The sequence below is a fragment of the Kryptolebias marmoratus genome, linkage group LG5 (assembly GCF_001649575.2).
Source record: "Kryptolebias marmoratus isolate JLee-2015 linkage group LG5, ASM164957v2, whole genome shotgun sequence".
NCBI lineage: Eukaryota > Metazoa > Chordata > Actinopteri > Cyprinodontiformes > Rivulidae > Kryptolebias > Kryptolebias marmoratus.
In genome coordinates this window covers 3,049,795-3,062,550 of record NC_051434.1, presented here as the reverse complement: position 1 = coordinate 3,062,550, position 12,756 = coordinate 3,049,795, and the positions used below count along the sequence as shown (strand labels likewise).

The 12,756-nt window shown below is 42.3% G+C and overlaps 1 protein-coding gene across 4 annotated transcripts; it reads left to right on the top strand.

Annotated features, from left to right (window-relative positions):
- Positions 1–286: 286 nt before the first annotated feature.
- On the top strand, positions 287–12,750 carry LOC108242618 (polyhomeotic-like protein 1). Of its 4 annotated transcripts, none has more exons than XM_017427580.3 (15): positions 287–486; positions 2,141–2,265; positions 3,671–3,787; positions 4,240–4,317; positions 4,490–4,618; positions 5,041–5,187; positions 5,280–5,355; positions 5,451–6,424; positions 6,560–6,695; positions 6,774–6,943; positions 7,043–7,133; positions 8,735–8,822; positions 9,533–9,728; positions 10,623–10,830; positions 11,525–12,750. In XM_017427580.3, the coding sequence occupies exons 1-15, from the start codon at positions 324–326 to the stop codon at positions 11,674–11,676; spliced, it is 2,850 nt and encodes a 949-aa protein (XP_017283069.1). In that variant the 5' UTR covers positions 287–323; the 3' UTR covers positions 11,677–12,750. The 4 variants fall into 4 exon arrangements, with proteins under 4 accessions (XP_017283069.1, XP_017283068.1, XP_017283067.1 ...); XM_017427579.3 differs by having other exon boundaries at positions 9,533–9,737; XM_017427578.3 differs by having other exon boundaries at positions 9,515–9,728.
- The last annotated feature ends 6 nt before the right edge of the window (positions 12,751–12,756 follow it).

Sequence of the window (12,756 nt, the reverse complement as noted above, 5' to 3'; positions counted from 1 at the left end):
AATATCTGATTTAAAGAACAAATAAAGGATATAAAAACTTATTTTAAGAAATGGTGGCATCAAGATTGAGATAAATACTTCTTATTTTTGAGTCAGTGTGTTTATTGACTGATGTTTTGTTTTGTTTTTTTAATAAAAGGTAATGAAGTTGTGCATCAGATATGATTTGTGCATCAGAATTAGGTTTTATTCTGGGGGCTCTGGGTGTCCCCGCCTCCGGCGCGTCCTGCTCCGTCATCCCGTCGCGCCGGAAAAGGCAGGAAAAAAAAAAAAAAAAAAAGGAGGCGTCTCCCTCCGAACAACACATCACCAGCTGCAAATTTATGCAGAGCAGTGAAATCTCTGCTGCTGCTGCTGCAAAGAAGAAGGAGAAGAAGGAGAAAAGAGGCAGCGGCACCGAGCCCACCGAGCGCCCGGGAGGCCGCCGAGTCCACCCGCCGCCGGGAGCCGCTGCAGGAGGAGGCCGAGAAACCCCGAGCGGTGACGGTAAGAGAGCACCGAGAGCCCCGGGAGCCCCGGGAGCCCCGGGAGCGAGGCGGGCACGAGCGGCGGCGGCGGCGGCGGTGGTAGAGGATCTGGTATCAACTGGTCTGAAGCATGGAGGGCAGCTAGCTGGGTTAGCTCTGTGTTTGGGTTTTAGCTCAGGTGATTGTTGCAGCTGAAAGGGGGGGGGGGTCAGTTTTCAGGCTGCAGCCAGATGCAGACCGGTTCCTGCCGGGACTGATGAGGAGGAGGAGGAAGAGGAGGAGGAGGAATAAAGATGCTGCCATAAAAGATGGATTATAGACACCTGATTTAACTGGGTCCCCGGGGGGGGAGATTCAAATCACCTGATCTGTAAATGTAAAAAGATAAGGAATCTGAAGCAAAGACACATCAGGCCTAATCAGGGCTTTAATCATTTGTCTTCTGAATATAATAACCCAAACAGAAAAATGAAATTGTTGTCTTTTGTGTATAATATTCGCTTAATGTTTGCACGTGTGCACAATTATTAATTTTGTTTTATGTAAGGGTAATTATTGCAAAAAAATAGTAAGGCTGCAACAGATAAATTATCACATAAATGAGAGTTTAGGATCCAATCTGTGTAAATCTGTAAATAAAACATTTTATCTAGGGTAATCAGATTGTAACCTGAATTCCAAGACGCTATTTGAGTTTCTATTAGGCCTGCATGATATGTTTTAAATTTATTGTCAGCACAATATCAGCATCCCAAAGGACTGAAATAAATCATAAGCTGTTATATTTCAAGCATCACACCTTCCTGTTGTGCATAGAAATATATTTGTCAATCCAGCAGACTCTCTCTGGTTTTAATGTCCACACCTAGTTCAGATGATAACAATGACAGCAGAAAAAGTCAGAAAAATGTACATTTATTGCAACTAATGACATTATTGCAATGTTAAACTGTACTGTTGCACCTTGCAAGTTTTTCTAATATTGTGCAGCCCTGGTTTCTATGTTTGTGATTTGTTTGTTTATTAAGCCAGTTTGCAGGTCTGAACACATTTAGGTTTAGTTTAAAGTCGTCCTCTAAGCATTTGCTGCACCAGTGTGTGAAAAGAAGACAAGTGAGCAGGAACATTTTAGGTTTTATTTTGACACATTGACTGATTACACCCTTTCAAAATAGAACTGTAATCTCGTATGGCAGGGGCCTCTTCCAGCTGAATAATGGACTCAGCCAACATGCAGAATGGTCTGAGAAACACAGTAGGTTTGAGGTTTGGACATCAAGTGCTCCAGATGTTGATCCAATCAAACATCTGTGGGAAGTCCTGGACAAACAAATCTGAAAAACATAATGATCTGTTACAGATGGCTTCATGTCAGAATCAGCAGTAAACCTTCAGAGGTTCGAACGGTTTTGGCTGCAAATGAGAGATTTTTTTTTGTTTTAAGTGTTCGGCAGGAGGTCTTAAAAGTTTTTGGCTAATTGGTGGAACATCCCATTTTGATTTGTTGTTTTTTGTGAGGGGGGACAATAAAGGGTTTTTGTACTTCACCACAGAAAATAATCAGACTGTAAAATGTTGAAAGAGAAAAGGCAGAGGAACGTCTGAATTTTACATGGAGCTGTTTAAGTTTGTGTTTGACTGAACAACGGCTCATCTGTCTGTCTTCTCTGCAGCCATGGAGACGGACGGAGAGCAGAGCCAGCAGGGAGCCTCGACCAATGGGAGCCCAGCTTCTGGGGCGAGCTCCCGGCCCTCACCCATGAACTCCATGTCTCTGTATGAAAGGCAGGCGGTGCAGGTAGGTGTGTGTTCGGGTGTGTATTCCTGTGGGTTTGACTGTGAGAACCAGTCCGAGTGTTGGAATCCATGGGGAAGAATTCTGCAACATCATCCTGGATAAATAAAAAAAGAATCAATGTTAGGTGTGAAGACACAGTCAGAGGGTTGGGACTTTTTCTTTTTTAGTTCAGATAAAGATCAGGATTGAAATTAGTCACGTGTTTGTCAGATTGGGTTAATGAAAGTTGGAATATTTAGGCATATAAATCATTTCAAATAGATCTTTTATTGATTTTAAATGACCTAACCTTTTAAATTCAAAATGATCAGATTCTCTTTCTCTTATTGTTGTTGGTTTAGCTGTTAAAGCCACAAAGTCTCCTTTAAAACAATGATGACATGTTTGCCCAATGTGAAACATTTCTTAGGGTGTAATCAGAGGTGCCAGCTCTTTTCAGCGAAACAGATTTAAAACTGTTCCAGTAAAAACTAGACTTGGACTTCTGGTCTTCTGAAACTGAAGGATTTCTGTCTGCAGGAACTGGTTTGGATGCAGCGTTCTCACTCCAGTGATCCCATTTGTCTGTTTCTTCTCACACAGTGGCTTCAAACGGGCCTGCAGTATCTCATGTTTCTCATTATTTCACCCCAAGTTTTCACCTACACGATGATGCTTCAGTTTTCAGATTCCATTCAGCTCGTCCCAGCTTGGGAGTTGTTATTGTTGGTCAGAAAGTGGGCTTCATGTCTGGGGATTAGATATCACATGTTCAGCTTCAGACTTTAAAATGAGCCTCTTGAAGAAATGACTTGCAGCGAGTCTGAAAAAGCAGCAAATTAACAGCACTGGTATGCTAGATAAAAACGGTTAAAATGTGAACTCAGAACTTGCATTTATCTAAATATTTTCTTCTCTAAGTTGTGTCTGCAGTCTGTGTCTGTATATGAGCGAGAACAACTTGTTTGTTTTAAGAGTTGATGGTTTCTGTGTAAAGTGGTGATAAAGGGACTGAATATGTGAGGTAAAGAAAGGAGAAAGAGGCTGGCTGGCCCTGACGGTGTTATTTTCTCAGGCCTTTGTCATCCTGCACGGCCATCTGTCTTTGTCACCCTGCAAACACTAATCCAAGCCGCCGCGCTCGCTTTCATCCCTCAACTTATTACTGTACGAGCCTCTGCTCATACATCAGGCGGCTGGCAGGAAGCTGCTACCGCATCCTTCCCTCCCTGCTCCCTCTTCCTCCTTCCCTCCTCCTCGCCTGATGTACCATCGTCACAGCCATTTCTCCTGAACAAACCCTGTCCAGATCATCTTTCATTGTGTTGTTAATGTGTCCCCTTTTCTTCTTTTCATCCACTCGTCTCTATTCTCACCCTCCTGATTGCTTTACGTTCCGGTGACTTTATATCGTTCCTCCTTGCAGGCCCTCCAGGCGCTGCAGAGACAACCTAACGCAGCGCAGTACTTCCAGCAGCTGATGTTGCAGCAGCAGATCAACAGTGCCCAGCTGCAGAACCTGGCTGCTGTGCAACAAGTGAAGGTGTGTGTGTGTGAGAGAGCCCATTTTAAATTATGTTGTGTTCAAGATTATTTTAAGGAGAAAAAACCCCTTCACTTTCAGTTTTCAAAAAATAGACAAAAGCATAGTTTCAACACAAAAAAGTATTCCTCTTCCTTTATATCTGCCTTCTGAAACATCTGACAAACCTACATCCATACTGAAAAGACAGTGGAAAGAAAAACAGACACAATATGAAGCACAGAGCAAAATAACAATACTACAGTTGATTTGACAAGAATAAACCTCCGTTTCAAACCACAAGCGAAGCTTTGGGAAGTGATGGATGAGTGGACAGTTGTGATGGAATGTAAAAAATTGAAGGTTCAGTGACCAAAAACAAAGAGCCACGTCTTTCCTCAACCACATGACAGCCTGCGGAACCACTCCGTGAGGATCTTCTTACCTTCTCCTCCTCGTCTTCCCCTCTCTAGGCCACTCTGGCAGCCAGCCGCCAGTCCAGTCCGTCCAGCAGCACCAGCAGCTCTTCTCAGACCACCAGCACCACATCTGTACGCTCTGATGTTTTGGTTTCAACAAAATGATATTTTATTTTCAAGTCATAAAAAAAAAGCATTAAATGGTTTCCAGAACGGGATTACCTTGTTCATGCAAATGGAATATTTAGTCATTTTAATAACAGTCATAAAATATACATGTTAAAGTCACATTGTTCCTCTTCAGGCCAGTGTAACATCTGGATCAAGTTCTTCGACCAGCAGCCGTCCGTTAGGCGCCTCAGCGACGTCCACGATCAGCCAGTCGGTGCTGCTGAGTGGGACGGCAGGCGGGCAGGGACAAATGTACCTGAGGGTGAGTTTCCTCACTTTATTGAGACACTATTTTCCTGTTTTTGTTTTATTCCTATAAGTTTTTTGCATTTTAACTATTTCTGCATACGCGTGCTATTTGTGTATGAAAACGTTTCTCTTTCAGGAAATAGGTGCTATGACTTTTGGTTTTAGTAATTTTGATACTTTTCAAATTATTTAACTTTATTCACAAATATTTTCCCCATAGAAATGCATTTAGCGCCCTTCAGTTCCTTCAGAAACATTGCTCTGTTTGAAATCTGCTTCAGGTTCTTGATCTGTTAGTTTTCTTCTTCTGCTAATTTTAGCTTTTAGCTAACCCTTTGCACCTTTGATACTTTCAGCCAGCCCTCTTGCTGCTTGCATGTATTTGGCCTCAGCTTCAGTTTCTGAGCATTTAGCGACTGTCCGCTCATCCTGCAGGTCAACCGCTCCCTGAGGACGCCCATCCCCTCTCAGCTTATCTTCATGCCTGGTAGCACAGCAACCGCTGCCGTGGCGACTGTGACCCAGCAGCCTCAGGAAGTAACTTCAGCTTCCTCGAGCAGCAGCCAGTTAGATAATGACCAGGTATATGGGGTAATTGGGTTATTGTTTCAAAGCAAGAGTTAAATCTGTGATGTGAGGATCTTTTTACATGAATGTTTCCTGTTTGTCTCCAGGTGCAAAATCTTGCCATCCGAGGAGTTTCAAGTCCTAAAGGTGTTAAAACTGAAGCTCCAGAGAAGAGTGACTCAGGTAGGAGAAAAGGGCCTCCAGGTTTTACTTGTTTTTTCTTTGTTTTAAACATAAATGTCTGTTTTTTAAAACAAGCTTGTTATTTTCTTTCCCAGCTGCGTACTCCCTGGTCCAGCCCTCCCACCAGTCAACCACCCAGTCTCCCACTAAACCGAGTCCACAGCCACCCCACATCAAAATCCCTACCTACCCCCAGCCTAGTAACCTCAAAGCCCACCTTTCTTCCTCTTCCGGTGTCTCGTCTTCGTCCTCATCCTCTACCTCCTCCATTCCTCTCTCCCAGCTCTTGCTTCATGGAACTCGAACCCTGACCACGGGGACCACGGCCCCCACAACAGCACACACTCTGGTCCTGACGTCCAATGCCACATCTCAGCCCCACGGTTACCCGGTAGGCACGGCAACCATCAAACCAGCAGTGAACGCTCAGACTTTGGTGGTGCAGCCTTTGCAGAAGTCCTCACTCGGTGCTGAGAAATCGGGACACGCCAACGGACCCGTCCCCATCCAACCAAAAACTTTGCAAGGACTCCGGCTGCCTCTTCAGCTGCCTTCTAGGAACCCTCCTCCCATCCTTCCTGCCCCAACACCATCCAGCAGCTCTAACCACCCTCCCCAGCCTCCGCACATCCCTGTTCAGATCGTGGGGGCCAGGCAGAGCACGCTGGGAGGGGCCCAGGCTCTCGCGCTCGCCCGCGGCAGCTGCAGCCAAGAGGGAGCTGCCGTTCTCAGCAGCTCGTCCAGCCTGCTCACCATGGTGGCGTCCATTGCCTCCAGGGAGGGTGGGGTGGTCGGGCGAGGGGTGGGGCTTAAAACCCTTCAGACTCCCCAGGAGGCACCCCCGCTGGCTCAGGGGTCTCAGGTGCATCCGCAGGCCAGTCAGAGCTCTGCACAGAGTCAGAATGGACCTTTGGCAACTCCCGCCTCCTCCCAGTCCACAACCATTTCATCTCCTCCCCCCTCGCAATCACGCTCAACACAATCCCTCCCCCAGGTGACTGAAGAGCAGAGAGGAGCATCAGCTGCTGTGACGGCCAATGGAGACTCGTCGGGAGGTCAGACGCCACAGGTCAGCTGGTCACTGACAACCACTTTACAAATAAATGTTGTCAAACATGGCAGAAACAGATCAACCTGATTAATCTTCTGCTGCTGTCTTTTCTGAAATGTGTTTAAATTTAATGATTTTTTTTTTTTCTTGAAGGGAAAGCAGATTAGCACGTCTCTAAAAAGAAAATCCGACTCCAGTTCAGCGAATGATGAAGATGGCCCATCTCCTCCTCGGCTCCAGCCGGTCAGAGACCACTCCTCGATGCCGCCATCCAATCCCATCTGTGCAGGTAAGAACACGCGTCTCTGTAATGACTCCTGAACGGGCTTTAACAAACACTGAAACCTATAAAACCGTTTTCCTCCAGGCTCTGCTTCTCCGCCTGCCTCCTCCTCTCCGACCCCAGCGCTCTCTGTGTCCCGGGGGGTCTGCGGTCAGGGGGAGAGAGCGTCGCCTCCTCAAGCTGTTGTTAAACCGCAGGTCCTTACTCACCTCATCGAAGGGTTTGTCATCCAGGAAGGAGCGGAGCCTTTCCCTGTGCGTGCCGTGCTCGCTGTTTGTTTGGTTTAAAATCAGTTTTTTTATCCACAGTTCTGGTTCGTAAACGGTCCCTGTTTGTTTGTGTTTGACGGGCAGATATGTGGTCCGGTGAAGGACTCTGCTGGGGAGGATTTAACTGACGACAGTCCAGACACTAACCAGTCAGAAACTGTTACCACGGCAACAGGTATGAACTGAAACTGCTTGGAAAGTTCTGCTTCCGTTTCTTTTCAACAAAAATTTTTTTTTTCTAATTCATACCTTATTCTTATATTTGTCTTTTTCTGTCTGAAACAATTTGTTATAGCTTTTGTCTCTTTTTAAGGTAAAATCGAACCTTTAGACAGACAGAAGCTGCCGACTGTTTTTATGTTTTAACGTGTTGGAAAACGTCAGATAAGTGTTGCACCGAGAATCCAATGAAGGTTTACACAATAAATGAATAAGATATACTTTTAACTTTGCTCTCTCTGATTGGTTTGATTATCTACAATAAGAAAAAGATTTTGAATCTGTTATTGTGTGATTGCAGATTTTTTTTTTCTACTCCAATGTTACCAAAATGCAGTGGTTCTCACCCCTGCAGGGTGCATGACCAGTCTTTTTTTAACTTATTTATTAATTTATTACTCCCCAGTCCTTAAAAGGTTGTAGGTGGAACTAATGTTTGGACATTGTGACTGGGGACTTGTCCTTTTGTTACATAAATCAAGTTTCTAAGGCAGTTAGATGGACAGACTTTCCATTCCTTACTGTTCAGCTGGTTTGTTCGATGACCCGGGCAGACATGATGGAGAGTTTCTGTCTTTACTGGAGGAAGTCTCACCTCATATCAGGGACAAACGGTCAGATTGATTGTTTGAACGTCAAACACATAAACCAGCTGTTTACTCCTGATGTGTGCCCCAGTGTCAGTGTGGACTCATTGAGGGGGGGAAACAAATCTTTAAATGAAATAAAACGGACAGGAGATATTTTGCTGCTGGAATTATAGTGAAGTGTAAGAGGTGTGACTAAAAAGAAAACCTGTTTTTGTCTCTGAAAACTGTCAGCTGACAGGAATACATGTGGAAACATTTCACCCCAGTCATGTTAGAAATCCACTCCAGTTTTTATAAAGAAAACCTAAAAATCAGCATCAGTGAAGATGAAACAAAAACCCCAAACAGTGTGATAAAATGACCAATGACCCAACTTATAAAGGAACCTGCTACTTTTGTTAATACATGTTTGTGCTTTATTTTACACAGATTAAACTATTATTTGTTTTTATTTTATTTTTTAAAGAAAACTCAGTGAAAAGTGACTCATTGCAGCCACATTGTGATGATATTAAACTCTTATAAGTATATCATTTGTTGGGTTTATGAGCACAAATTAAGACTATTTCCATGATTCTAAAGGTCGTTGCATATTTTGTTTTATTTTTAACTTTGAATTATGAGAAGCTGATGGATTTTTTTTTTCTCAAATTTTAAATAAATAATTAAATTTTTAAAAAGCTCAGTCCAAATGTGCTGTCTGGAGACAAAATGCTACAAAATCAAGGTAGCTCTTTTTTTTTTTTATTGACACAATAGTTAAATTTGACTCATTTTGTTTTAGTTTTGTTGAGCCGACAGGGGGCCTGGAAATATTCCTCCCTCCAAAGAAAGGCTGGCCTGAAACGTTTGAGAACCGTGTTGTCGTAATGCAACGTTTCTTTACGATCTAATCCAGATGTTTACTGCTCACTACAGATGTTTACTGCTCTCTTCTTGTCTTGTCTTTCGTAACTTTTCCCTTCAGTGCTGAAGTGTGAGTACTGCAAGAACTTTGCTCCTGCCAGCCAGTTCAGAGGCACCAAAAGGTTCTGCTCCATGTCGTGTGCCAAAAGGTACTTCAGATGCATGAAATCTGTGATATATGATGAACGCTCTGCTCCAACTTGCTGAAACCATGACGTATTTCACAGAGCTGCTGATGGTCTGTTACCATTTCCATGCAGCATGCAACACTGAAACAATCCATTATATTTAATTTTTTCTTATTTTGTCCCATGCATTACACATATTTAGTCTGCAAAGTTAAAGATCGGATTGTTCCAGTGTTAACTCAGTGATCTGCGAACATAAATTCTGCTGCTGCTGTAAGAACTGTTCGGCTGTGAAATATCTGCTGGTTTCAGCTGTTTTATCTCACAGCATGAATGTTTTCTGTGTTTATTATTTCTCTTTGTGTTGAAAAACTCTCCATCCACTTTGCTAAACAAAAATGGCTTTAAAGCTTTAAGGTTTCAGTGCAAGTTTTAAGTTTTCTCTGTTGAATTTGCTTCATGTTAATATCTGCGTTGTAATTATTACATCATATGTTATACAATATAAACAATGCCTTGTTTGCATTGTTTTGAGCAGTTTGTTGTTAACGTGACTTTTTTTTTTAACATTGTTTTGTGCTTCTGCTTTGCATTTGTCTCTTTGCCCGCTGACTGTGTGTAGCTTACGCACCACATGGTGCAAAGAGACAAAAACTGTGTGTTGCTCGTCCTGGCTTCAGTACCGTATATGTCACTCTTTGTCTACGATACAGTATGTATTGGTTCCCCAGGTACAACGTCAGCTTCAGGCAGCACTTCTCTGTGAGGCAAAGTCACAGCCAGCGTCAGGATCGGGATCAGGATCAGGATCAGGACCACTTCTCCAACTCTGACGAGGAAGGAGGAATTGCCAGGAGGAGGGTTCCCCGCAGGACGAGCTCAGAAATAGCCAGCGCAAAGATTGCAGGGAGACCCATACCTGCCAAGGTGAGAAAGGTACTTAAAACTCCTTTAAAGATTTTAATTATCTGTTTTTCTTTAGGTACTTCTAAACTCTTTCCAATCAACTTTGACACTTCTTTGGCTTTTTGCTGCAAATTATTGATGATTCACACAGTATTTCATCCAGTCCTATCAGCTTATATCTTCTGTGTGATTGCCTGGAAATCTTCTAAAGTATGTGACACCACTTCGTTATGATACCGCTCCGTTATGATACAAATGCATTTCAACAAAGTGACCAAGCCCTAATTTCCCATGTTGCCTGTGAATTCACTTTAGTTCACACTTAATTTGCATAATGTCGAGCAGAATTGTGACATTAACACTTAAAGTGCACACAAGAAAAAAAAAAACCTGACAGTAAATGTTTGAGTTGGGAAAACATTTTTCTATAAGGTAAGTTTTGGTGCCCTCTAGTGGCTGGAACCAACTTAAATTATTTACTCCGTGATGCCATTCAACTGTTTTTATTTTAACAATTTACTTTCAGTAATTCATCCTTTTTGTGATTTAAAATAAGATCCTATTAATCTCCAACTGTGCAGCTTATTTTTCATATATTTGTCATCCTCCACTGAGTATGTTCCCACCCCACCTTCACTCCTCATTGGTGTTTGAATATTTAGGACCAGCCATATTTCTATTTGAGAAATATTTCTAGAGTGTTTTTTTGAATAGATGCACAGAAAACATGCTGTAAAGAGCTTAGTAGAACCTTATCAAATAATTAAAAGTGACCAAATTTACCATTTGGATTCATGTAATTTTGAGCAAACATTTTTTATCGCATCACTTCCCTCTGAAAGTCATCTCAGGTAACTATAGATGATGATAAATCCAGTTTCTGACACCTTGTTGTTCTGCTTCTCCTCCCCTCAGTGCCGATCAGAGTCCAGCCACTCAGACGAGGAGTCCAGCGGAGAGGAGGACGAGGATGACGCCGTGTCTCTTTCGCCTGCCTCTTCAGCTTCCTGCCACCAGCCGCCTCCTCCGGTGGAAACAGAGAGCTCAGCACCCAGCTGCCTTCCCGCCAGCCCCTCCCAGTGGAGTGTGGAGGAAGTGTCACGCTTTATTTCTTCTCTACAAGGTTGGAAGAGCTGACTTTTTCATTCTGTTGCTCCTGTTTTATTTCTTCTGTCAGATTACTCAGCGTAGAGACTCATATTAAAACACAAATCTTTACCAGGTCATTTAAGAGTCGCACCTTCTCACCAGAGAAGTTATTTAAACTTCAAATCAGTGACAGCTGCTCTCATTAACCAGCAGCCATGAGCCTTGGCTGCTGTTCTCATGGATGAACATCTATAGAAGCACAAAGTGGTGCCAAGTCTTTTTGCATTTAACAGAAAAATGGTTCCACTGCACTAAAGTTGAACCAAGAAGCTGCAGATCCCAGATTTTGGACGGTGTGATCTTTAGCTTCAAACGGGCGTGTGACTGGAAGAATCAGACCATAGTAACCGTGGAGATGCTCATTTCTGTTTCCCAGAAAGTTTGGACTTCTTCAACTTCAGTGTCAATATTCTTGTTGCTTTGGTTCCATATTCCAGTGCAAATATTTCATAGTTTGATAAATATATTTTGTTTATTTGTTTTCTGTACATTTGATCACTTTTAGAAAGAAAACATTCAAATTTAAGACTTGAATCTTGGAGAACTGTTTTTAGCTATTTTCTGCAGTTTCTTCTATTTATTTGTTTTGTGCTTTTCTGTCTGATTACTGTCTTTATTGCTCTTTTTGTCCTCATTTCTCCTTTTTTTTGCCTTCCTTTCCCCTCCAGGCTGCGAGGAGCTTGCCTCCCAGTTCCTGTCGCAGGAAATCGACGGGCAGGCTTTGCTCCTGCTGAAGGAGGAGCATCTCATGTCCACCATGAACATCAAGTTAGGACCGGCCCTGAAGATCTGCGCTCACATCAACAATCTGAGAGACTGATGTTTCCGTACGAAGTGGTTTCTGGGGCTTTGCCCAGAAGTCCCATTTCAGCAGCCGGGTCAGACATGGAACTGGTTCTGAAGTGATGACAGACCTGCAGGTGAATGTATGAAGTCCAACCTAAGGAAGAACTCAGCTTTGTTGGTTCGCTCATTTCTCATTTCTTCCTGAAAGTTACATTTTCATGACCATACGATCCTGTTACAACACAAAAAACACTTTTACAACCTGCTATATTTATTAAAATTACATTTTCTCAAGTAAAAGTTGCTACTGTTCCAAACCCAATCTTACAATCTGAAAATAATATATAAACAAAGAACCTGAATGTGTTTGCAGTTATTTTCATCGCAGCGGCTTCTTTTTGGTTAAACTGTTGGGATGATCTGAACTTTTTTTTTTTGTTACATCCTTTATTTTAAGTTGAGTTTAATGAGCAGGGAAAGATGAAAACAAAAACTGTAATATGTAGTGACACAGAATGGTCAGTAATGAAGTCTAATTTTATTATTTGTGGCTTTTTCTGAAAAAGCTTTGAATAATAAACTTAATTTAGTTAAAGCTGTGAAGCAGAGTGGGGAAAAAAACATTCACACATGAATTTTACAAAAAATAATCTGGAAATTACGTACAAGATTATTTCAAAGACTAGTTTTTAGTTATAACTTAAATTGAAAACACTAATATTATATATGTAAAAAGGTGATTAATATTAAGTTATAATTATTTGGTTTAAAAAAAAAAAGCCATTACATTGTACAATGTCAGTTCAGAAAAAGTTTGAACATTGTGTAAAATGTAAAAAAAAGAATTGTAATGATTTTCAAATTTCATAAACCCGTATTTTATTTATAATAGAATATAGTAAACATATCAGATGAGACATTTTACCAGTTTTAGGAGGAAAATAATAGATCTTTTTGAGTTTGATGGCACCAACACATTTCTAATAAGCTGTTCCAGGGTCGGCTCTGTTCCAGGGTCAGCACTGTTCCAGGGTCAGCTGTGTTCCAGGGTCAGCACTGTTCCAGGGTCAGCACTGTTCAGGGGTCAGCTCTGTTCCAGGGTCGGCTCTGTTCC

What these genes read in the sequence shown, in the direction of transcription:
- LOC108242618 (XM_017427577.3), top strand. Translation starts at nt 324, where the DNA reads ATGCAGAGCAGTGAAATCTCTGCTGCTGCTGCTGCAAAGAAGAAGGAG. An exon ending in ATCCAATCCCATCTGTGCAG is followed by an intron (nt 6,696 to 6,773) that starts GTAAGAACACGC and finishes GTTTTCCTCCAG; the next exon opens with GCTCTGCTTCTCCGCCTGCC. An exon ending in AACTGTTACCACGGCAACAG is followed by an intron (nt 7,134 to 8,734) that starts GTATGAACTGAA and finishes TTTTCCCTTCAG; the next exon opens with TGCTGAAGTGTGAGTACTGC.